The following is a 25,196-nucleotide window of genomic DNA, read 5'->3' on the forward strand; positions in this document are numbered from 1 at the left end:
ACTGTGGCCTCGCCAGTGAGAACAATTTTGTCATACAGTGCTGTCTGCAAAAGTGAACTGAGCAACAGCAGTACTAGAAAATGTGCTGTAATGCCAGAGCCCTCAGAAGGGCAGGCAGTGACATTTATGCAGTGAGACTGAGGGGATATCAGATGAGATACATAGAGAGACAGAAGCATCTTGCCACTCTCTGGTTCAACTTCGATGTCTTGTATCAAGTTTATTTTCACAAGTGTTATATGTTATGTTGGCACTGAGATCTGATCTGGTACGGAGAATGGCATCTGTGTTGCATTCGCTGTCATAAATATTACCAACTGTTGAAAGAAGTATTTATAAACAAGGTTTTAGTCTGTTTGTTTTCATAAAATGTAGTTTGTTTGTATTACTTTTCAGCCCTCCTATAGTGATATTGCAGCCAATCCAAAAGTTTTAAAATGGATGACTGAACTTACCAAATTGAGAAAGCAAATAAAAGGTAAGGGATGCTACAGTTTCTGGTTTTCTACAAACACAAATTATCCACATGACTAAAATGGCTAAGTCATTCAGTAGAATTCCACAGGGCAGTAAAAATGTTTCATTTCTAGATTCTGAACTATTCAAAAGTAAAAATAAAATTATTCTTGTGGCTTTGTTTTTAGTTCACTAGAATATAAACTTTGCCTATGCAAAGGGTTATGTTCCTTTATTTGCAGTGAAACGAACGGAGAGAGTTCCTTCTTTTAAACCTTTGGACTGAGCAATTTTTCTCATTTCAGATGCAAAGCAGAGGAGCTCAGATGCAGAATTCATACCTCAAACACGTCCACGAAGCAACACCCTTCCAAAAAGCTTTGGTTCCTCTCTTGACCAAGAGGATGAAGAAAATGGAGATGAGATGCAGGTTGTGCAGAAAGAGAAGAAGCCCACCAAGGAGGCTACTCTTGAACTCATTTTGAAAAGATTAAAGGAAAAACGAGTTGAGAGATGTTTGCCAGAAGATATAAAAGTAAGCATAAGGTTATGAATAGGCTGTTTCTAAGAGAATAACAGAGGGGAATAGAGCACTGTCAGACACTTCAGATATCACTTTATCGACAAAATGATGCCTCTGTCTAGCAGCCCTTTACCAAGCCCTCGTATTTCAGACTGTGGGGAAACAATCAGGATGAACCACATTTTTGTTGCTCACTGTTTATTAAAATATTTCCAAGTATGTGCTGGCAATGTTGGACATTAAATGGGTGAGGGTGGATGTATGGCATTAACTAAGTTTGGCTAAGGCATGTGTATAGCTGGTAATGTAGAAAAACTGTTAAAGTGACTTGTGTTTGATGAGATGTGACTTCCTGTTCTGACAGAAAATGACAAAGGACCATTTGGTAGAAGAGAAAACATCTCTCCAGAAGAGCCTCCTGTATTATGAAAGTCAACATGGACGGCCGGTAATACTTGATTTACTTCATCAAACTGTATTAATGTATGCTTAGACAACAGGAGCTCTCGTGCACTAGTAATACCAGCATTTAATGCTGGTGTGCGGGTTGTTTTGTGCTTCAAAGCACAAAGTTATGTATTTGTTTCCATATTGCCATCAGAGGCAGTTATTACATTAACTTGTTAAGAAAATGTATGTATTAATAGGCCCATTTTCCACAGATCAGTAAGTTATTGGAGTTTGTGAAGTGATTGGTGTTTTTTGATGCCTTACATGTCTGTGAAACAAAGAGAAATCATAAAAATAAATGAAGCTATTGAAGTTCCTCAGAGAAGACCTGAAATATTTTTCTGAGTTTCACAAAAACAGAAATGAAAAGACACTCCCCTCCTCCCTCTCACCCCCCGAGTCTGTGGCATGTATCTTGAATAATTGGAGATAAGGAAGTTAGTAAGTGACTAGCAATTTGTGCCTGTCTTGGTCAGTGATCAGCATCACTAGTCTAATCACAACATCCTTCCAGTTACTATTCTGTCAGCCTTCTGGACTTGGCACTAGAATCAGCACTGCTGTATAAATCTGACCAAGCCTTTCAGTCTGAAAGCTGAGGAAGAATAATGGTCTTGGAGATACTGGCACTGGTTCTACAGTGCCCTTAGGAGGAAATGCCAGTAACTGCTCAGGAGAGCCTTTTAGATTCATTCTGTTAAAGAGTACACAGTCACTGAGAGTTGAGAGTAAATCAGATACCAGATAAAATCTCTTTGCAGTTTTATCTTTTTCTTTTTCCACTATCATTTCTGTAGAATCATCATCATGGCTAGGCACACAATCTTCCCCGCCCCAGTTCTTGGTCCCTTTGTTTTTTCCCTCTTTGCCGTGGATCTTTAAAGACAGAGGATTTGCTTCTACTGAAGCTCCTCTAACTTTTAGGAAGTCTTTAAAACTTCTTCCTGAAAAATATAGGCAGTTAAACTGAGAAAAGAGAGGAGGAGAAGCACCCACTTACTCCCCTTTATGTGCATAAACTCCATTTACTACACACAATTTAAACTAGTTTTATGTTCCTAATTGGAATGTACGCGACCTGGCATGCGAAGCATACCGCTTTGTGTTTGCTTGTATATTATTGAGTGACTGGTATAATTAATTCTGTGGTTTCTCTGCCTTTAGGTTACTAGAGAAGAAAGACATATTGTGAAGCCACTTTATGACAGATACAGACTTGTAAAACAAATGTTAACTAGAGCAAGCATTACTCCTATTCTTGTGAGTAAAACAAATGCTGTTTCTATTTTGTTCAGTTTTTTGAACTGCTAGGGTGCCTGTAGAAGAGCTAGTAAAGCCGTTCCATAAAAAACATCTATCTTTTGGAAGATACAAGATGTTGTTGTCATCATACTTGAGGCATTTGATTTACTGCTGAGAGCAGAAGAGTTCAAAGCTGTCTGTGACCTTGATGGCCCTTAGGAAGTTAATGGTTCCCAGTGGAAGCAAATAAGCGATTCTAACTTGCCATGGCTGAAATGTTCCCAAGTCACTGTGGTAGATATGGATCCACAGTACATATCGTACTTTTAGTCCTCCCAAGAATAGTAACACCCGTTGGAGGGAAGCTTGTTTCTCTTCTTAGGTGCAAGTTACTGTCACAAGAGACATGAGCGATAGGATGGCCGTAAGAACCATTTCATTCCTTCACGCTTCCACAGTGTGAGGTGTGTTATCAATGTCTGCAGCATCCGTACATCATCTGCACTTTCTCATTATATTTTCACTTCATTTCCTTCTAACTCGCAGTGCTTTCTTTTATTTTCTTTCCTCTCTCTGGTCTTGTAAGAGACGAGGAAGAAAAGGTTTCATACTGTGCAAGGAGATCGATATGACCTTGTTTATAGTACCTGTAAAACAGTTGTGGAATGACAACCAGCTGGCTGGCTTTGTTCTTCCTGAGCTGTGCATGCTGAGCCAGACTTGCCACAGAACGGTTTTGATATTTGCTATTTGACACTTTTAAAAGGAAGAGACTGCATAGCTGATGTGAGATAATCTTTTTGTATACAGACAGTTCTCTACTAGATTTACGTAGCTGGGCAGTGGCTTACTCAGCAGGAGCTTAACCACCTGTCTGCATTGACTGTGACTGTCTTTAACTGTCCCCTTTGAGCTGAAGTACATTGAGGTAAAGGGACCAGTTCAAGATCATTCCTTCCTTGCCCATGTGGTTTTGGGTAGTTGCTTTTACAGGAAAATGGTATTTACGTTGCAGTCGTGTTTAAGGGCAACTTGAAGATTTTGATGTCAATATCCCTTTCTGAACTCCATAAACACTGATTGCTTTTAAATGCCTAAGCATTTCTCCATTACTAGTGAGTCATAGGTTATTGGTGGTGCCCTTAATTAGTCAAGTTTTATCCCAGGTCTCCCCTTAAAATCTGACTCTTCAGCTGAGATGTTGGATGGAGCTCTGAGCAACCTGGTCTAGTTGAAGATGACCCTGCCCATTGCAGGGAGGTTAGACTGGATGGACTAGAGTAATCTTAACATATGATAAACTAGATTAGACTACTCTCTAGTCTCTAGTCTAGACTAGACTCTAGACTACTCTCTAGTCTAGACCTAGACCCTGCCCAAACTATTGTATGATTCTGTGATTATTAGTAGCCTTATGACTAGATCATAGCTGCTGTTTTTTTGGGGCTGTAATGGGTAATAGCCAACCAATGATTTAAAATTCAGAAGAGATCTTGGTAACATAATTCCTAATCTGTGCTGTAGGCAAACCTTGTAAAATATTTTTCACAGGCCTCTGCTTTTGAAACCTGTAAGACAGTTGAGTGGCACTCTAATTACCAAGGATTGTTCAGTGGTAGCTTCTAGGTAGAACACATTCAGTGCCAGATATTTCAAAAATTGTTTTTTGGTTTATATGACACTTGATTCCCTGAGATCTTTCTTATGGCATCACGGTATACTAATCACAGCCTGTATGGAAATGTCCAAAGAAGCAGGAAGCTATTTACTTTTCACAAACTAAACTTTTTTGACAGGTCATGGTCTGCGTGGCTTTCATGTTCCACCTTCTTCCTGTTCAAAGAGTCCATCTGTTGAAATTGCTTGAGCTGTCCAGGCATAACGGATGAGCAGGGCATAATGCGCAACAGGCAGCTAGCAGCAATTCCTGTACAGAACAGTGACACCTGTTTAGGCTGAAGTTCAAAGGATCTTGACACCAAGGTGGCAGTAGATAAGTCTTACATAGCACTCCTAATTGCCAGTCTTCAGAGTAGTCTAGAAAAATAAGTTAGTAGCATTGGCAATGTTATTGGCAGTATTATTCCGTTCCAGTGTATGTCTGGTAAAAGACAAAAAATGGCTCTGGCCTTGTGTAACTTGATAATCTCCCTGTAGTTTGGTTTGGGAGGAACGAGAGTAAATAAGAAATTCAGAGATGTCATTTTGCTTTATGAATTTTCTACAAAACATGGAAAGAGTGAGCGCTTTTTATTTTGAGTCTGAAATAGAGTATTTTTATATAAATTATAAGCTATGACAGTTAATTCTATGGCAAGGATACTTTGGGCAGCTGAGCTTTTTGGGTTATGTGGTTATTTTGTTTGTGCTCTGTAAGTATGGTTGCAGTCTTTTATTCTTCTGAAAGAAGAAATACTTTTAGGTATTAGATGACTTGGGTAAAATTCTGACCACACACAGCGTTTAATGTCTAATTGCACATAATGAAACAAACTTAAATTTTTTCAGGGATCACCATCAACCAAGAGGCGGGGGCAGATGCTACAGCCCATTATTGAAGGTGAAACTGCCCATTTCTTTGAAGAAATAAAGGTGTGTACAGTGCATTTTTAAAAAATACTTTCCAGCACTTGCAATGGGGAACTGAAATATTTCATATTAGTTTTGAAATTCTGCTTTGACTTTCAGGAAGAAGAGGAGGAAAGTGATGGTTTGTCTACAGACCTGAATGATATCCTACAACCTGCTGCCCAAACACCGTCTGTTTTAAGCCCAGTTGAAAACTCTGAGTCTGATGTTGAAGACGGTCAAGAGAAACTGACCCGGGACCTTAGGCTGTCAAGCACCCGCGCTGCTTCCATGTATGTAAAATAAGGAGTGACTAGTTCTGTTCTAGAAGTTGCAATAATTGCACTTACAGTCACGATACCAAATATGTGATGTTGGGTGGGAGTGACACGTTCAGCACTTCCCAGAAGTGTTTGGCTTGAATTAATGTTCTTTGCTCTGACATGTCTAAGATCTTTTTGTACTCAGTCAATTGTTTAGCATCTTCTAAACCTTCTTCGGCTTTGCTTGAGCTGTGTAGACAGCAGGAAATTTATACCTTTTTATTAATGACTAGTTTGTTCTCAGTGTTTCACCATCAGACAGCATATTCCTTATCAGCAAGACAAATTTATTATTAGTTCAGCTAGCTCAGTTATTTTCAAGTATGGTTTGAAGAATTTAAATTTTATTGTATGGCCAACAGTATTTTTCTTTCACTTGAAATTTTTAGGCCTGAATTATTAGAGCAACTGTGGAAAGCCAGAGCTGAAAAAAAGAAGCTACGTAAGACATTACGAGAATTTGAAGAGGAGTTTTATCAGCAGAATGGAAGGTTTGTTTAGCACAAAACCAGATGCTGGACAGCAGCCTCATTTTGTAGCCAAGTGGTTTTTTTCATCATTCTATATGAATGTTGCCAAATTGAATCTGATTTGTTTTAATCTCTGCTGTGAATAATCTGAAGGAGATAACATTCTTGTATATTTTTAATAGTGGAGGAAGCCTGCTCCTCAGTTTTCTTTCCTCTATTACTGTCTATAAAGCAGAATAATGAAAATAGAAGTGTTTTTTAATTTAAAAGAAACCAACATTTAAAAATATTTATTTAAAAGGTATTTTTTATATAAAAAACAACCCCCTCATATTATCCCTCTGTTTTTAACATAGGGCAGGGAAATGTGCCTGTTTGTCCTTTGTTGCAGTAGGTCAGTCCTGACAGTGGATGTTTGCTTTACCAAAGGGATAGATAATTTTTATTCTTCTCTGTACTGTTTCGCTCTTATTTAGTTATCTAGGCTTCTTATTTGAATATATGTTGTTACAAATTTGATTGAACTGCTGCCCAGTGTGTGTAATAGGAGGTTTTTTGAGGTGTATCGCCTCGTGAACAAAACTAACACTCTTAAGAGGTCAGTCGCTTTCTTGACTGGCTCACTTAAGTGTACTTTCTACTGTATTGCTCCCGAACTGTAAACTCCTGGGCCATTGGTTACAAATATTCCACTAACATGGCTTCATCACACATGTACTGAATTTGGGACATGACTGCTTTTGACTTCAATTGCAAATAACAAGATTAATAATGAAGGGTTGATTAAAATATAATTCAAATTAATAGATTAATTTATTATAGTCCAGTCTTAAATAAATAAGAATAATTCTCTGCTGACAATTTCTGGGTCAGTGTACATACAGTGGAAATGTAGATCAACTTAAATTTATTTGTATTTTTCTGTAATACATGCACAGGATCTGAAATTAGTCTTTGTATCCTGTTAATAAAATCTCCAGAAGAACGTAAGAGAACGATTTATAAACAGGGCTGCAACAGTTGTGCTGAGTAAATGCTGCTGGGTTTTCTGTTCACTTTGCTAGCTGATGGCAATTTCAACTACAGTGAACTAAAAGATAACAATGCGTCTATTATTGGTGAACCAGCTGCCAAAAATGTTTTTATCTGCCCTAAGATAGCTGCACATTGCTGCCTTTGTGTTTGGCTTGCTGCAGTGTGGAGGATTTTCTTGAAACTTAGGTGTTCTTCTCTTTACAGGAATGTACAGAAAGAAGATCGAGTTCCAATGCTTGACGAGTACAGGGAATACAAGAAAATTAAAGCCAAACTTAGGCTGTTAGAAGTCCTTATCAGCAAACAAGATTCTTCAAAATCAATTTAAATTCTATTCCTCCAGCCCGTTGAATAAGATGATGTTTCCGTATACTACCACTGTACTTATTGGGTGCTTGTGTTCGTTTGTCATGCACTGTTGAAAGAATCCAGTTTGTGCACTTTATTGTGGTGCCACGGTAACGTTTGAAGGGTAAGTGGGTCCTATCTAGAGAGCAAGTAAGATTTCTAAGTTCGAGACTGCTTTATCCAACTTTAGCAAACACAGTTTCCATCAGAATTTTGTGTTACAGATGCGTCCATCTTGTTGCAAAACAATCATAGCTTTTTTTTTCTTTAGCATTCAAGAACTTTGAGACTTTTGTTATTACCAACTTTTTGCATTATTGAAGAAATTATTAATACCATAATGCTACAGTGAACTACTCTTCTTGCCTATTTTTTATTATGGGGGGAAAAAAAAGTCAGCAAATTAAACGTACAGCTCTTTTTCCTGGAACATGTAAAAAACAGACTGAAATTCCTTTCAAAGGACTGCTGTGGAACAACTTTAATTTTTGGTATTCTAAGTTGCACCTAGAACACAGTAATAATTAACATCTGTGGATTTTGCTCATTAGTGGTCATGTTTCCTCCTTGATAAAGATGACAGTGGACAAATCAGAAAGTGACCTTGCTCAGTGTCTTTTAAAACTTGGAAATCTGAAAAGTTATATCACATGCTGCCTACAGGACTTATGTTACTGTTGTTCATTTTATCATTTTATTGGTTATTGTTTATCAACTAGTGGTGACATAGTGTTTTGTCTGAATTGGATACTGCATCTCCACTTTCGGAAGATTTGAGGAACACGATGAACGTTTCTGTGTATGGGAAATCTGATGGCACTCAGACTTGCGTAGCTCTAACAGAAAAGAGCTGGCTTAGGACAGTTAAAATTGCATTGTACCCAAAATAAGTATGGTATCAAGGGCTAAAATCAGGGTGGTTAATGTGCACCACAGGGTGAACTGTTGGTTTTGAGTGAAAAATTACTGCTGTTTATCACCATTTTATTTTACAGTTGGAGAATTAAAATAAGTTACCTAACCCTTATGATGTAAGCAAAACAGTTTATGGGCCTTGCATGATTTAGCTTCAGAGTTGAAACTAAATAATGTTTTGAGTATCACATCTGCTGTGCTGAATGATGATTTAGCTACTAGCTTTACGCTCTGCAACAGCCATCAGCAGCTGGTTTTGATCTGGCAGAATCTAAGTGTTAATTTTAACTGGTGCTTTCTCAAATTTTTTTTTTTTTTTCCTTCAATGTATCAATTTGATTGTGGCCATGTTTTGCATGCACCTATTCTCACTGCATGTTTTTATGACTGGCTGATGTCAACATAGCTATTATTCACACTGCTTTATGAAAGACCAAAAATGAACTTTATCACAACGAAGAAATGGCTAGCATGTAACCTCATAGACCTGCTCTTCTGTCATGAAGCATATGAAATAGGTTGAAAGTAGAATATTTAGTGCTCAGATTTCATCTGTGTACTGTAGAATACTTCTTATTTTGTTTTACTCTGCTTACAGGCATGAAATTTTGGAATTCAGAAAAAAAAAAAAAAGCACTAAAACTAATGAGCACTGGTGGTATGCCTTTTTTAACAAAAAATAAACCTGCAAAATTATCTGGGACCTTAGAGAATTATGAGGTTAAACTAGTCTTGAGACCATTTATCAATTTTCTTCAGTTCCATTGTGCAATGTACACTTCAGTTACTTTTCTATCAGTCTGCAGACACGGGTGTATCCAAACATTGAAACTAATGTGTACTGTATAGTGTTGTACATGAATGTTTGTGTTTTATATACCACATGCAAAATGTCAATATGCACTATTTAAATGTTTTAAATAATATATTCCTCCTTTATAATGCTTAAATCTATATGATTCCAATATTTTTATAAGTGAGTGAGTGATCAGACTGGTTCCAATTCAGAATTAACAGCTGCTTTGTGTTTGTTATGCGGTGTTTGGCTGTTTATTCAGTATAGTAGGTAAGCATGGCAACAGTTATGCTGAGTGTGTTTTGTGCCATCCTTGTTGAGCAATAAATAAATGGTAGAACTAGGCATTTTGTGATATAACAGTTTTACTTTGGTAAAAGCAAAACCTATATATCTATATGGATATATAGATATGGAATATATATAACTAAACCAGATATAATTGCATTGCTATGTCTGGTGCTCATTGTATAGACTTTTATAATAAAAGTACCTTAACCTTTATTGTCATACATCTTTGTTTCTCATCGTGCTTTCTCCTCCACTGCCATCTCTTAAAAAGAAATACAGAGTCCTTTGCTATTCCAGTATGTGTTTGTAGTTTCGGAGTATTGCTGAGGCAGGTCCAAGTGCCGCAGCCTGCCAGCAGAGCCACCCGCAGTGGCGGTGGCTCAGGTGCTGAGACAGCCCTTGATGAAACTGCAGCAGTGTGAGCCGTGTTTTACCAGTTTAAACCGTGGCTCTCAGCAGAGACAGCAGGAGAGTGACTGCATCAGCTCCTCAGCTGACGACAGCTTGGCTTATTGTGCGAAGTGGGCTTCAGCTGCTGCTAGGGTGTCAGCCTGCTGTGCGATGACGCAGGAGCAAACTGTGAGTCTCGCCCATTCCTGCTCCAGCAGTGGCAACTTTGGGAGTAGATGGGGCAGAGACCTGATTCAGCGGTTACTGGGCTGATTAATTCACTGCCGATGAATACACCTTCAGCTGATGAGCAGTATTTGGTTGTGGCTCTATATCCATAATGATCTCTTAGCCTTAAAATCAGTACTGCAGCAGTTACTTACTGCTGGGCTTGTGGCCAGAAAACACTGTTATTGCACACACCTCTGTAAACACAAGAGGATGGTTTTCCTCTGGATGAGATGGATTTTTCTTCATTGTATACTGATGTAAGTTCCTATGAAAAGTGATTGAAGTCTTTAAAACTGACTTTTCTATTGTATTTTGTGTAAATCCACCTTTCTTCAGCCTAAAGCCTGGCAGGAGACAGAAGAGCTCCTGAAGACTGCTTGTGGATGTGTGGCAGTGCAGGTGAATGGGAACAAGACAAACAACAAGGAAGTTGAGGGAGCCAAGTGCGGGAGAGGAGACAGAAAGCAGCCTTCAGTACGTTCTGTAGGGTGGGACAGAATAACCTTCCCTCTGATGACATCTTTCCTCTGAAGATGGGGGAAAAAGCATGCATTGTTAGGACACTGGCTTGAAGAATGAACCAGGTTGTTACAGATCTGTTCAGATCAGGATCTGATCTACAGATCCTTTGTTTTTCCTTAGCATTATTTATTCAGCGAAACTTGCTCTGATCAGGATGCTAATGAGAAGGTGAAAGTCCCTCAAATAGTGATTTGTTGGGAACTGTTTAAAATCCATGTGCTGCAAAGCAATGAACTAAGATTTTAGTGAAGGAAAATAAACCTGTGTTTAAACAACACTAGCCAAAATGGAGAAGAAAGATGGGTGCAAAAACGTCAGTCGTACTGGGACAAGATCCTCCTTGCTGAGGACAACGCGGATGTATAGTATTCCAAGCTTTACCTCTTCCAACAGGTTTGCTTGAGCTGTTATGTAACTGCGGGGCAAGGAGCTTGCTGGCAGAAGTGAGGCAGGCTATAAAGAGGTTTCCTGTGCCCCGCAGGAGTAGAGCAAGGATGAGAAGTGCTTGAAAGCTCTTCCATGAAGTTCTGGGTGAGTAATTGTGGCTAAAGGTTTCGAGACTTCTTTTTATGGGAGGGGTTGCCAGGAGGAAGAAAGGTCGGAGATGCCAAAGCTGCAATAGATCTGCTTTCCTGCATGTCAGGCTATTGAGTAATCAAGATAAACAGATCATCGGTGACTTATGTGTTCTGGGATACTGCGACAAGAAATCCTGGGGGAAGGGAAGAGGTGGTTTTATTTTCAACTGGTCCCTTTTAGAAGAGAGAGGATGTCTCATCTTGGCCAGGAAAATTGGTGAACCCTGACAGGCAAACCAGTGCGTGGCTACGTTGCGCTACTGGGCTGAACTGATTTCTTTCCGGGTCCCTTCAAACGCTCTCCATCTCCTCTCCGTGACGCTGCTCCTCCACAGTGTGCCTAGATCCGGAGAGACCAGAGACCTTGATAGTGCTCTGCAGGACATAAGGCTCTATAATATTATAAATCCTTGTAGGGTTTATGTAAGTTTTGGGATACTTTGGAGGCTGGAGGTTGCTTGTCATGCAGGATCTGAGATGTACAGCTGTGGAACTTTCCCCAGGGCAGGGACTGCGTGGTGCAGGTGGAGTCCTGCAGCCTCGTGATGGCCTGTGTTCAGATGGCATTTGGATGTGTGTTTTATTTCTTCCTGTGGCTGAGTCCCAGCGAAGAACAAATAGGAGCAGTTAGTTTCTGGCCTGAACGTAACGCCTTCTCTCGAGGGCGCGATGGGTGTAAGTGCAGTTAGGAATGACAAAGATGCTCTTAGAATTCGGGCTGGTGCGAGGGCGGGGCAGAGCTCCCTCTAGCGGTCCCAGCTGTGAAGGGCTGAGCAGAATAAATCGCTGATTGATTAACTGGTTTCCTGAAAGAATAGTTTGTTGGTTTTTTTTGTTTTTTTTTTTTCTCTGAAGGCAACAGTAACCTGTTTTGGAAGCAAAGGGTGCCTGGAACAAAAAATGTTGAGAAATAAGGATTAACCTTGGCAGCAGGTGAGCTAGCACAAGGAAGCGGTCTGGGGAAGTGAGCGCTGATGTGCCACACGCGGGACTGTGCTGGCAATCGAGGGCTTGGCAGGCCCGGGGTGCTGCCACGGCTCGTGATCTGCTCTCCTGGTTGCAAGAGCAGCTACCTTGCCTCTGCGTCTCACGGCAGCCCCAGCACAGGGCAGAGAAAAATGTCATTCAGGCATTTGTAGAGATGCCTACCCAAAACTCTAGCAAGGTTGGGTAGTTCTTCTCAGAGTTGAAGCAGCACCTGAAACTCTCAGAAAAGACCCAGAAGCAACAATGGTATAAACCTTTATTAACATTCCTGCTTCTCTTATCCAAAAATAGAAAAAAATAAAGAGGGCAGGGGGCAGAGGGAGAGTTTGGATTTATTTAAACTGTGTGAAGAGTCAGGCCATCTCTGTTACCAGGTGAGCTCATGCGTCTTACTGTGCCATCTTGCCTGAAGCATCCTTCAGTTGTTGCATGCTTTGTATAATCCTCCTGAGTTTTGCTTTAGTGTTATTTAATTCCTTCTCCAACTCAGTTGTGTACCTGAAGAGCCTAGAACACACAAATACAGCCACATATCTTTGAGATGGCTCTTAAACTTGCATTGCATCCGAGTCCTGAAATACCACTTCAAAAGCACAAGGGCTTACAGTATCTGTCCCCCTCCCTGGGCAGCCACAAGGTGATGCTCTGGAAGAGTGACAATATTTTAAATTCTTGTCCCACCTCATTCTTGATTAATGTCCTTACGAGCTGCTCCACTAAATTCTTCTGTTTTCCTTCTCCCCTCCCTCAGGGCAGCTGTTCTCAGCCAGTAGAAGAGCACTTAAAATATCTTAAAATCACTACTTTCTGTTGATCTTCTGTCTCTCAGGTTGCCACTTGGTGAGGTTTTCAGCTCGGGCTGCAGCTGCCCGTGGATGGGAGTAAGACTGCAAAACACCCACCCACACTTACTGCTGAAATTCTGCAGTGGAGACGTAGCTCTGAGCTGTGACTGAGTCCACGCCCTCAGTAGATGGATGCTTCGGACTAAGTGTTTCTTTCTCTTTCTGCAGCTTCAGATGGCTCTATTCAACACCAGAGGGATTTAAAATAAACAAAATAATCACAAAGCCAGCCTGGCTCGCTGGGACACCTGTAACACAGTCAGTCGTGCAGGGAGGGGGCGTGCATGCAGGAAAGGATATGTGCAGCTTTGGGGAGAAAAATGTTCTCCACCTGAAAGCAGATTTTCCTTCTGGCCCTTCCAAAAAGACAGGGTATAAGAATAAACATTTCTTTTCAGAGTTGAGAGAGATTGTAAGCATTGTGTGTAGCAGCGTTTACAGATAGCCAAGGGGCTTTCCCCTCTCTTGTTGCGGAAGTGATTTTTTTTTTTAAAAAAATATGTTTTAGAAGTACTTGCACAGGCTTACCGCAGATACGGAACTGCCAAAGACTGCTGGAAACCTTCTTTTTGTAAGGCAAAAGGAAGGTACAGTAATCTTTCTTTTTGCTGTAGCTGCAGCCTATGACCCAATCCATTGCTGTAGAACTTGTTTGTTTTCTATACATCTGTTTCTGTTTAACGTTTGGGCAAATGCCCAGCTCACAATTTTGTATCACTGCTAAGACACGCTGACCTCACCCTACTGCCAGCTCTGCTGTTGTAGTGTATGACCTTGCCCGAATAAGCTTTCATTTGAAGTTTTTGGCATAATTAGTAATTTTTATTTATTCTTACGGTGGAGAAATAGCTTTATAACTAACAGTGGGGACAACTGTGACTCCTTTTGTATCATTAAACTTCTGAAGTATAATCATCAGTTTCTAAGAATATAGGAAAGAATAAAGCCTACCTCTTCATCATCACGATCTCCATCGGAAAGCTTAGAAATATCCTTCCTTTTAGTGGCTGAAAATTCCTTGCTTGTCATGCACACAAATGAGAAGAGACAGAAGTCTTGTGAGAACAGGTCTGTGCTCCGTGCCGCAGGTAACAGCAAATGCTGAGATCCTACCTTTCCAAGCTCTCGTCTGCTTGAGTTGTATCTGTCCCTGGTTTCTTCAGCTTGAGCTTGACAAGGGCCTTATTGCAACTCTGAACACAGACAGGGAAAGTTAGACATGCTACTTGGTTTGTGTTTAACCAGAGACATTTTTGCACAAGAGCTTAAATGCAAGGAACAAACTGTCAGCATAATGCCTTGGCAATTAAAGAGAAATCCCACCAGTCCATCACTTTCTTTGTTCCCTTAGCTCATCTCAGAAAACTTACCCTGCTGTATCTCAAATTTGTCATGAAATCCCTGAAGGTAATAGCCAACCAAATCGGCTAAGAGTTTCTGTTTTCACGCAGAGTCAATTTAATCTTACTGTAGTCCAGGATAAGTGGGAGAATGAGCTTGGCTGGGGGAATCTAAGCTGTGCTGTTGCTGACCGGAGCAGCTGTATCCTCACCAGGAACTTCCCTTTCCCCTCCCTTCATAAAGCTTGGATTTGCAAAGCGATGTAACCTGTGTCCACGTCACTGATAAAATCCTACAGGAAAACTTCAGGAAGATATGGCTGCCAGCCCTCCTCTGCAGAGGGGTCAGTGCAGGCCAACTTGGAGAAACACAGTCTGAACGCACAGGTATCTCATCCCACACTCCTCTAAATCTCGTTTATCTCACTGGCGATACTGTATTCCCCAGTTAAAGTCAGGTTTCTAGGTGAAGGTACTGGCTTGTCCCAGCAACACAACTGCGTGCAATCTCTTTGGCTTTGGTATACGCATTTGGCAGGCAAGCAGGAGGTCATAATTTCAAGTCGAACTGAAGTTAGGGGAAGATTTGTTCCCCTTCTGTACTAATTTCTGGCACATAAAAATGGTCTGAATTTTGTGGAGCTTTAAAGGTATGTATTTCTACTTGTCTTCCCATGCAGAGAATATCTTTAGTTTCTCAGTTTGGAAGAGCAGCAACAGTAAGCTCTGAAGAAAGCTGGTGATGGGATGTATCACAAACCAGGCTGGTCTTAAATATTGCTTTTAAATGGCTGAAGTAAAGGTAGGCTCCTTGCACCTGAACTCCTATGCTCCTCTTACCATTAGGAGCTCCTGTGGGTTTGATGGAAGGGTGTCTTGGTATCTGTCAAACATTTATTTAAAGTGAAAACTTAAATATTGGGCGTTCTTAAATGGTTATGGCCCAGCTGTTTAAGGCTCTTTGCTAGTGATGTAGCTGAGAATTCCTCCTCTTACCTGGAATCAAATGAAGTAGTTGCAGAAGTGTTTACTTACCCGTCTAAAGAGGTCTGTGATCTGCAGTTCTTGACTGGGCATCACTTTAAAATCTGCTTTGACTTCTGAATAGGTGTCATTTATAATAGCCAAAAACATGTTCTGCACAGGAGGGATACAGTTAGACATGTGTTTCTGGAAACTGCATTTGTATTACGCTGGGGCTGCTCCATACTAGTGCACACAACGAATGGATCTGAAGGGCTTTGCTGGGTGCAGATGTGCTCCTCATGCAGTTAAATTATCTGATGTTCTTAGGGTCTTAAGGAATATTTCTGGGAAACAAATTGCTTATTTCCCATCTACAGTATTGGGTAAAAGCCTCAGTTCCTTGGAGGTAATGGGTTTCCTGTCATATACTTGTAGATTTTTCAGATAGCGTTTCAATCTGAAGTAATTAATGAAAACATCAATCTAACTGATGAAGCAAACCCACACCTACGCAGTCCCATCAAAGTCTCTCTTTAACCTTCCTACCTGACAAGGCTGACATTATGCAGTTTTTAAGAGCACCAAATTAAGTTTTCAGGAATTAAAATCTCCAAAACTGGGTGGTGCTGTAGAGTGAAAGGTGCCACATGCTTGTTTTGGGGTACAAAAGCCCCATTTGTGGCTGTTTGGAGGAAAGGAGAGCTGCGAAATGTCTTCCCAGCTGGGAACTCCTGCGAAAGACTTCGGACTCTCTCTCTGCCCGGGTGTACTGAGGGGCAGCCAGGGCAAGCGCGGTTATCTTGGGTGGAAAACACCATCTCAGAGCACTACGCAACAGTTCTCTACTTCTTATACAAAAAGATAAGCATTTTTAAGATGCTACCTACCAGCAATATGAAGAACACAAAGAATACAAACGTGATGAAGTAAATAGGTCCAAGGATTCGGTCTGCTGCTTCTATGGTTTCGAAATTAAAATCTCCCAGTATAATACGAAACTGTGTAAAGCTGTGAGTAAAAAATACAACAGTGAGATTGACTGGCTTCTCTAGAGAGCATTATTTAAAAAAAAAAAAAAAGGCACTACATGCAGTTGAGACTGAACATTACCTCAGTCACGGCAATCCAAAGGCAAGCCAGGAGAATACTGCAATGGTAAACTGGGCATTCAGTATATATTTGAGAATTTGAAAGTACAAAGGAATTTTTAAATGGCTTGTATGAGAAAATACTTCCATTTTGGATCATTCACCTGGGTTTGGGGTTTTGGGGGCGTTTTGGGGTTTAGGGATTTTTTTTTTGTTTGGTTTGTTTTGTTTTTAAATTATTTCCCTTCTGTTCTAGCTTCACAATCCTTCATCTCCTGTTAGCACAGAAGGTAAGAGTATAGGTCTCTATGTCCCCCTATAGGGGATTTTATTCCTAGCTAAGACAAATTTTTATTTCTCTATATTGCAGCATCTTAGAACTGTCTCGCATCCGAGTGGATCCAAAATGAGCTATTTTTCTGGCGTAGAAATGCCTTAATTTTACATGGAAAGTTGCTTTCTAACAATCTGGTACACTAAAGATATCTCTCTGAAGTTGTAAGAAATGTAGCCATGGGCTAAAACACAATGTACGCTGCAGGTGACAGGTTAGGGCTGCTATGAGGTGCAAGGACCATCAAAACCAGTTCCAGCTGGCATTTGGAATTGATCTGATGTTGTTGCCACAGTGAGTGGCTGAAGAAAATCTGGCGGAGAAAGTAAAAGCCAGCAGATGGGATCTGAGGACTCTTGGCTATGCAGCTGGATGTCTTCTTAAAAAGAGCTGTAATTCAAGGCCAGGTTGGATGGGGCTTTGAGCGACCTGGTCTGGTGGAAGGCGTCCCTGCCCAGGGCAGGGGGGTTGGAACTAGATGATCTTTAAGGTCCCTTCCAACCCGAACCATTCTGTGATTCCTGTTTGCAAACATGCTCAGCTTGTGCTCTGAAGCCATTCTGCAGTTTTCATGCTGGGAACCATGTCACATACCCAGAGGCACATCTGCTGAGTAGTTTCAGATTCCTGCTTTTCAAAGAGGCAAAAAAACCCCAATCTGCTGCCAGCCCTGCCCGATTGCTAGGGGCTTGGTTACACGTGGCAAAGTTTTTCTGAGAGCTGTGGGGACTAAGAGCTCCATCAGGTGAACTACTCCTGAGCTTCCCCTCCTTACACTTCCCTGAGCTGTTTAATGTACATGTGGTCTCTTTTGAACATATGAAGGCTTTGGTAAGCAGATTGTAGGGCCAAAAAAATTGGTTTTACTCTGTGAAATAAGCTTAAGTGTTGGAGACCTGTACTCTTCAAGTTCTGCTTAGCAGAAACTGGTTTGCACCTGCAGCAACTGGGGGTTTTGTATCAAAAAGTTTAGAAAGTAGCATACATGCAGTTTTGGAAACTGGAAAACTCTTCAACTTGTGCTCCAAAGACCAGATAGCCTAACTGGGCATAGGCAAAGAAAATGATGAAGAACATGATGGCAAATCCAATAATGTCTTTGGCACAGCGCGATAAAGTGGAAGACAGCTGCGTCATGGTTTTGTTAAAGCTTACATATTTAAATACCTGCAAGAGAACAGAACATATTGTTACTGGGTGATCAAAATATATTGCAACTTCTTAACAGAATTTCTGGAATGTTACCTGTAATCATAATTTACGAGTTAAGTCTTACCTGGAAATAAGTTGCATGGTACGAATCTGTAAGGAGGACTAGGATTGGGTGTGTTTCTGGAGAAGATAAATATTCTGTGGGGCAAATATGTTTATGTGCTCAAGCTAATAGTGTGTAGACAGGTCTTTGCTGGGTACTGGTGTGTGTGATCAGTTCTAGCAGATATGGACCCCTGGTCAAGGAGATTGCAAGCCATACCACCCTGCTGCATCTGAGGATTCCCTGACGGGCTGAACTGGTAAGGAGCTCTCTTTTACTTTGGATCTGAAACAAGGCCTGAACAAAAGCTTTGTTCAATGACAGCCATTAATTATAAACACAGTTGTGCTGCTACTACATTAACAGTAATCAGTCTGAGGGGAAGATGATGCTGGGGTACAGAATGGATGTCACGAGGAAGACTGTCCACAGAACTGGTTAACAGCCAGTGCTCCCAAACAGCTTCTTCCAGCAGCCTGGGCCAGGAAGGTGGAGGAAGGCCAAAAGCCTGTTTGTTTTAAAAGGACATGACCGTTCATGACAGCTTATGTTCATCTCTCCTGGCAGATGTGAGCACCTCCCCAGCCTGTTTCCCAGACGCTTTGTGCTGGGAGTTTTACAAATACCTCAGGGGAGAGAGCACCTGTAAGCAGCCTGGGATCAGGCAAGGCTTTGAGAAGTTTCATCCAGTGTTCTCTGGGAACACTGAACCCACTCAAACTGAAGTCACTGGTGTCTGCTGGGTGCAGACCTCAGCCAGGGCCAGCAGGCTTAGTGGATTAGGGGCAATGGAATGCAAACACGCAGGGCTGATTTGGCCCCAGAGCACCTGCTGAAAAACAAAAGTAGCCCTTGATCTTAGAGAAGTTTATCCACAGATCAAGCAAATCTATTTGCAAGTAAGAATGAAATTAAAGGTGTCCTGGCACAAAGCTACTTCTGAATCAAATTTTTCCTTCCTCTGCAGTTAAAAAGTAGCTACTGTTTTCACAGCTTTTGGCTACAAAAGCTACGAATAGCTTCAACTACTGCAGCCATGCCATCTGTATAGGTCAGGCTGTGACCTGGATAATACTGGGTCTAGGAAAAGACTGAGTTCGAGGAGGTTGTTTGGCCACAATAATTTCCCAGCTGCTCCAATAGAGACAGCTGCCCACATGCAAATTCTTTTTTTTATGAACTTGGAATTTGTCTGGCCCATGTTTATGAGAAGGAGGTAATTTTAAACTCTTCTGGAATCCTATAAACAAAATCTTCCCTTTTAGCCCCACCTTGTAGCTCACCCATGAAAAGGTAATAAAAGTGAACATTCATGCTATGCTTAGAAACACTATGATTCTCAAATACAAAAAAAAAAAGAACAAGAGCCAATACCTTTATCCAAGCAAAGAAGATGTTGACAGCGATCATGTTGTTGTAAAGGACTTGCCAGAATGCAAGGAAATAGAAGTCTGGATATACCTCGTCATTAGCCAGCAGCTCTTCCATGAGCAGGGACACTTCTACAGTGCGGTAGATGTTAAAGGCAATGGCAAGGATTGATACCTGAAGGAAAGCAGAAGCTAGTGAAACTGAAGTCCAGCTACCTGCCCTCTCTTCAGACTGTCATTTTGCACAGGAAGGACTGTATTGATTTCAAGAAGAAAGATTTGAAGAACCTGAGCTTTTTAGATGTTTTATCATGAACTCTATATAAGAGTTTATTGGCCAAATAATTTGTCATTGTACTGCGATAATTCTGGGCTTGTGCTATGTAAGATGCTGCATACGCTCTAATTTTACTGCATTAGCTCTGTTACGTGCTAGTGCTTCCCTGCTCTGCAAAGATTAAGGTTAAAACAAACAAGGTGGATGATGAGTAGAAAGGACATGGAACCACAGTGAGTTGACAGCAAGGGCAGAAAAGAGTTCAAGCGTGCTGAACCACGGTGGGCCATCTTCAGTGTAGAACGGTGGGTGACCGACTCTAACCAGACACAGATTTGGGCTGTTCTGGCTTGTTGGCTGTCTGTTCGGTGCTAGCCTAGGCTGGCAAGCGCAGAGGTGAAAGTCAAGGGGTAGCTCACCACCAGCAGCAGCAAATCCAGCCAGTTCCAGGCACTTCTGAAGTATTTCTTTTTCAGTTTCACCATTTTTATAGCTTCCTGGATTACGAATGTAACAATAAAGAGGCAAAAGGCGACTTCACAAGCAGCCAGGAAGTAATCGTAATAGGTGACGTATCTGAGGAGCTTCACAGAGTAGATATGTGAGGAGGTGAGAGCACCCCCGGTTGCAGGAAACTCTACCACCAGCCTGAAAAAAAATTGAGACTGGTGTTAGTTACAATCTCTTTAAATCCTCTCAGCCCTTAATTTTCTAATATTAATTATTACAACATTAATAATAACTTACTGGAACTCCTACATCTGAAAGATGATCTTGTAAGGACTACACTAAGTCCCCCATGAAAAGATGGGTAGGGAAGGTTGAGAGGAAAAAGACAAGCTCTTGGGATATCAAAGCTATGGTGTTTGGTTAAAAATCCTTAAAGAAACTGCTGTCTCAGAAGAGCCAACCTCGCCCTACCCTGAGTCTTTTCCCTCCACTAGCTGACAGCAGGGCTAGTAGTCCAGTCTTTGACCTTGCAAAAGGCTATGAAATCTACTCCAACCGACAGCAGCAACTAGCTGTACTGACCAGGGACCAACTATTAAAAAAAAAAAAAATAATCAGAAATGAAGGCTTTGATTCTGCTCCCTGCACCAACTGAATTTTTCTGCATTTTTAATGAATTGCTTTCTTGCCAGCTGTGACCTGAGAAATGTGGCTTGAGGCGACCAGCCTTTCCTTGTGTCCTTACGGAAACAACATGCCTCAGTAAGTTGGATTTCACATGTGCAGTAAAGGTAAGAACTCACTTGATGACACAGAAGAGGTTTATGTTAGCATTGTATGTTGAGAAGTCGATAAAAACAACCCTGGTTCCTCTGGTGAGCCAGCTGTTCTGCCTGAGAAACACCAGCTTCTCCATGCTCTCCTGCTTCGACTTAGGTAAGGTGAAGATATACCCTCCGCTGCTGTAGAAGCCCATAGATCCCCAGTACCACGGGGATAACGAGGAGGCTGAGGTGTATCCCCATCTGTCAGAAATGGGAAAACAAAGCTGCTCAGCTTATGGAAACTGAACTGACGTAAGTTTTAACTTTTATTTTATATAATCTTTGTATCAACAAAGACCATTGCATCAACAACAGACTATTTAAGCCAGACCTTTCAAAACCTCTTTTCTTTACATGAAATATGCATGAAACATATGGCCTTATAATATTCCTGTTTCTCTTATTTGCTAAATACTCGGTACCTTCACAAAACAGCAATTGCTTATGAATCTGGATTTCACCCAACGTGGGCCAGACAGTTTATTAGCTTAAAACCTTTCTAGGTAAATGGAGTATCTCTGGTTTACGTAGTTCACTGTTACTGCAGCATGTTCACAAGTTCTTTCATTGCGTTAAATCAATGCTAAATGAAGTGTGTGAAGCAAGCCTTTTGGCCCTGTTTCAAGAGCATTTTAGCATGATTCTAATTTATAAACATCTGATTTAAATTCAGGCCTCATATAATTGAGCATTTCTCCAGAGATGGTAGTGGAGATAGGTCCACTAACGTGTGCTTTTGCTGAATTGGCCTCACTGTTTCCAGTTCTTCCTGTCTCTCTGCTATAAATTTCCCATGCCAATTCCCATCTATAACATTGGCACAAAAACAAATCCAAGGTTTATCTCAATGTAAACAAGAGAAAAACTCAGCTAATTGCATGCACAATTGTTACTAACTGACAAATAGTGGCATTAAGGATTTGGTTAGGTTTTCAAAAACATTTCTGTGCTGACACAGGATGACTTACTCAGGTTCGTTCCTCAGACCAAACTCAGACCTGTCTTCCACTTGGTAACGATACTCACTGTAGCAATCTTCTAAAAAAGTACGGAAATACGGATAGATGGAGCAAGTGTTGTTGCGTACTTTCAGCTGGCGAATCTGGGCTACTCCTAACAGCAAATTCTCATAGTAAATATGGCTGCTGTCGTTCTGGAGGGTTAATGTCATGTTGTCGTACCATTTGTCCCAGTAGAGTCCATCCAACAGGGGCCCTTCTGCAAACTGTATGTATAAATGAGCTTACAGATTCAAAAGATTTAAATACCACTATTGCCCCACTTCTTAGCATAGAAATCTCTACAGGATTCTTCTCACTTACAGCTACAGAGCTTAAGCTAGAACACAAGCAATCCCCACCTGTGTACTGCCCTACAAATACAATATATTTACATCTTTTTGCTAGGATTCAATCCTAATCCCTGTGCAATTCTCAGAAATATGTAATGGGATTATTCAGGGTAAGACTACAACATACATCTCTTTGGGGTTTCACTGAAAAATTCTGCTGAATTCTAAGCAAATATGTTTAAACACAAATGTTGTATGTTGTTTCAACAAAATCTGTTAGTTATCTTAATTTCTGAAGATCTGTTTTGGGATATCTTTCTGACTAAGCTTTTAGTCATCTGAATCTAAATGAAGAAGTATTCATTTTTGAAGGCGAGGGAAAAAATATTCCTCTTTTTCTGTGTGTTTCTTAGATGCAGATAAAAAGCATTGAACTTGAGGAGAACATTATGCCGAGTACAAAACAACATGCCCACATGGTCTGGCACCACCTGAGCATGTATTACAACCATTTCTAGTACATCAGCACATACGCTGTATAGCAAGGGCTCCCTATTTTATGGGCTAGCAATAACAGATGCCATGATAAGAGGGAGTACAATTCTTCCAAATTAATTGCTATAACCAGGTAGTTTCATTTTGAAGGAAGAGTACGGTGAGAAACTTTGCCTTCCGCTGTCAGCTGGGCAATGCTGGTAATTTTGGGAAGCCCTCCACCTAGTAGTAAAAACAGAGAGATGTGTTTTGCAACAGTCACTGAAACATGATGTAATGTCACAGGAAACCAGGTGGATGAAGATGGTACGTTCTCCTGGCTGCCCCAGTGGAAATAATAAATATTCTTTTTTTTTAACAGCTGAAAGTCAAAAGACTTGTAAACCTAAAATAATTCTGTTTTTATTGAAGTTCTTTTAAGATCAAGCCTAATATTGAGAATATGATGCAGCAATTAATTGGCCTATTGTTTTCCTTGACTGACTATTCAGAATTATCAGTAGTATTGTTTGTACTCAGAATTTATCCAAATGCATTTTAAGAAGTTATTTGCCTTTCTTTAGCTGAAAGCATATTATCTAGCACATGGCTTTTAGGAGAACCGTGAGACTGTATTGCTCCAAGTAACACTAGGAGCTTCTTCCCTTGTTTGCTCTCCAAGAAAACATCTTTGCAACGAAAGCCTTACCCTCCAGAAATCAGCTCTGCTCCCAATACTCCCAAAATCACTCCCGTTGTCCTTGGAGGAGGAGGGCTCCAGGAAGAGATGGGACATGACTTTGTTCAGGTAGTACATGTCTGTGCTCACCATGCCAAACACCACTAGAAAGAAGGGGCAAAGAGGGGATGCTCACAGCCTGAAATTAGAGGATGACAACGGCTTCTAACCCTGCTTCTCCGCTTCAGCCGTCATTAGGTCATAAAAAGGCAGTCAGGGCAACTCCGACTGACGTGACCCTCTTGGGTGGAAGAGAGGTGGAGAAAGGAGTAAATAGTGAAAGAGGTACAGCTTACACATCGGGTATTTGTGAACAGCCGCCTGGGTCGCTCGATGACTTACGTATGCACAGGTCTGTCAGGAAAACGATGTAGATGAGCAGCTCCTGCAGGGTGGTTTTCAGTTCCAGTTGCCTTCTGTAACTGACCCGGGGCTTCACGGCACCTGCTCGGGGGAAAGGGCCAGGCGGGGAGTCAGGGGACGGAGCCCTCGGTCCCCGGCCAGACCCGCTGCCCTCCCGCGGGGGAGCTGGGCCGAGGCCCGGGAGGCCCCGGGGCAGGGCCGGCTGAGGGTGGCCCGGGCGGGGCAGGCCCTGGGGGGAGCGGGGCCGCCTCACCCCTCTGCCCCACGGCGGGCCGCTGCCGCTCTGCCGGCGGCTCCATGGCGGCCGGGCCGGCTCCCGCCGCTCCCCCGTTTGAATCCCAACGGGCGGCGGGGGCCGGTTCCTCGCACCGGCTGCAGGGGTGCCGCGGCCCGGCGGGGGCTGCCCCTCCCGCCCTGGCAGGTTGCTATTGTTATCGGGGTTATTTTATATCTGTGAGCGGTGCTCGGTGTTCGCTGCCAGTGCCTCTGTCCCGGCCTGCCCCCTGCAAAGCCCTGGTGCCTGGCAGAGCCCGTGTTGGCAGCAGTTCCTTCCAGGGGGGAAATTAAATGATAAATTGCAGCATCTGGCTCCTTCCAGCTTGAGTTCAGGCAGTTAGAAAATTCCCTTCTTCTGTGAACAGCAGTAACAAACATATATAGAATCACAGGATGGTTTGGGTGGGAAGGGACCGTTCAAGCCCACCCAGTCCAACCCCCCTGCAAGGAGCGGGGACATCTCCAACCGATCAGGTTGCTCAGAGCCATCCGTTCAGCTTGGCCTTGTTTCTGTTCGTTTAAATGTATATTAATGCAAACACTGCCAGCTCAGCTGCTGCTGCGGCTCCCAGACCCGACCAGAACTTCTGATGCTCCTGTGCCAGGCCTGGTGCTCAGACCTGCAGAGAACACAGCGAGAGGAGTTACTGTGGTGTTTTCCATTGCTCGGGCAGCCCTGAGGAGACGCGTTGGTGGTAGAGCTGCAGGGTTTTGTTGGGAGTTTAATAGTGTTGTGCCATTCAGATTCGGGGGTTTTATTTAATGATACAGCAGAGTAGCGTAACGCCAAGACTCATTTCTTCCCTTCTGGAAGATGCCCGTGGGGTTTGCTGACTAGCAGCAGCACTCTGCACCCCCCGGGAGGAGTTCAGGCTAGTTCCACCCTCACACGCTGTCCTGTAGCAACTGCAGTTGAAAAAAATCCAGAAATTAGGTTGGCTGGAGTTTGGCAAAATCAAATCTCATGGTATTTATTGTTATTTTGAGCGAGGTGGCGGTGAATAGCAGCATGCAAACCATTGGGTGATCCAGATCAAGAGCCTGTTGAGAGCCAACAGTCAGGTAAGTCACAGTCACCCCTTGGTTAAAGGAGTAAGGAGGGAAAACATGGTTACAGCCTTAACGCTTCCTAGTGTATGTTGTACAGCACAGCTTTTGGGTCGAGTGTGGAAGGAGGAA

The 25,196-nt window shown here is 42.0% G+C and overlaps 2 protein-coding genes across 5 annotated transcripts in view; one reads left to right on the forward strand and one right to left on the reverse strand.

Annotated features, from left to right (window-relative positions):
• FAM13B (family with sequence similarity 13 member B) overlaps positions 1-9,630 on the forward strand; it is a 49,196-nt gene extending 39,566 nt beyond the window's left edge. For 3 of the 4 annotated variants that reach the window (XM_086758527.1, XM_086758528.1, XM_086758529.1), the window contains exons 17-24: positions 397-478; positions 762-991; positions 1,344-1,427; positions 2,594-2,689; positions 5,180-5,263; positions 5,360-5,532; positions 5,952-6,053; positions 7,272-9,630. In XM_086758527.1, coding sequence (XP_086614653.1) covers positions 397-478; positions 762-991; positions 1,344-1,427; positions 2,594-2,689; positions 5,180-5,263; positions 5,360-5,532; positions 5,952-6,053; positions 7,272-7,395 — 975 coding nt within the window. In that variant the 3' untranslated portion in view covers positions 7,396-9,630. The remainder of the gene's footprint in view (positions 1-396; positions 479-761; positions 992-1,343; positions 1,428-2,593; positions 2,690-5,179; positions 5,264-5,359; positions 5,533-5,951; positions 6,054-7,271) is intronic. The other variant, XM_086758530.1, reaches the window with a different exon arrangement.
• Positions 9,631-12,364: 2,734 nt separating this feature from the next.
• PKD2L2 (polycystin 2 like 2, transient receptor potential cation channel) lies at positions 12,365-24,040 on the reverse strand. The gene is made up of 14 exons (XM_086759246.1): positions 23,995-24,040; positions 23,721-23,906; positions 23,349-23,482; positions 21,843-22,099; positions 20,854-21,075; positions 20,020-20,248; positions 19,328-19,498; positions 17,684-17,865; positions 16,164-16,284; positions 15,346-15,447; positions 14,084-14,163; positions 13,922-13,991; positions 13,038-13,150; positions 12,365-12,632 (listed from the first exon to the last, which is right to left on the reverse strand). The coding sequence occupies exons 1-14, from the start codon at positions 24,038-24,040 to the stop codon at positions 12,515-12,517; spliced, it is 2,031 nt and encodes a 676-aa protein (XP_086615372.1). The 3' UTR covers positions 12,365-12,514.
• Positions 24,041-25,196: the final 1,156 nt, after the last annotated feature.

Source organism: Chlamydotis macqueenii, chromosome 14 (genome assembly GCF_036417535.1).
Source record: "Chlamydotis macqueenii isolate bChlMac1 chromosome 14, bChlMac1.mat, whole genome shotgun sequence".
NCBI lineage: Eukaryota > Metazoa > Chordata > Aves > Otidiformes > Otididae > Chlamydotis > Chlamydotis macqueenii.

Bases quoted from the DNA above. Each gene is read 5' to 3' on its own strand.
- PKD2L2 (XM_086759246.1), bottom strand. From the start codon at position 24,040: ATGGAGCCGCCGGCAGAGCGGCAGCGGCCCGCCGTGGGGCAGAGGG. The intron at 23,907-23,994 runs GTGAGGCGGCCC...GCCTCGGCCCAG, and splicing joins GCCCGCCGTGGGGCAGAGGG to CTCCCCCGCGGGAGGGCAGC. The intron at 20,249-20,853 runs GTGAGTTCTTAC...ATTTTTTTTCAG, and splicing joins AACCTCTTCTGTGTCATCAA to GCTGGTGGTAGAGTTTCCTG.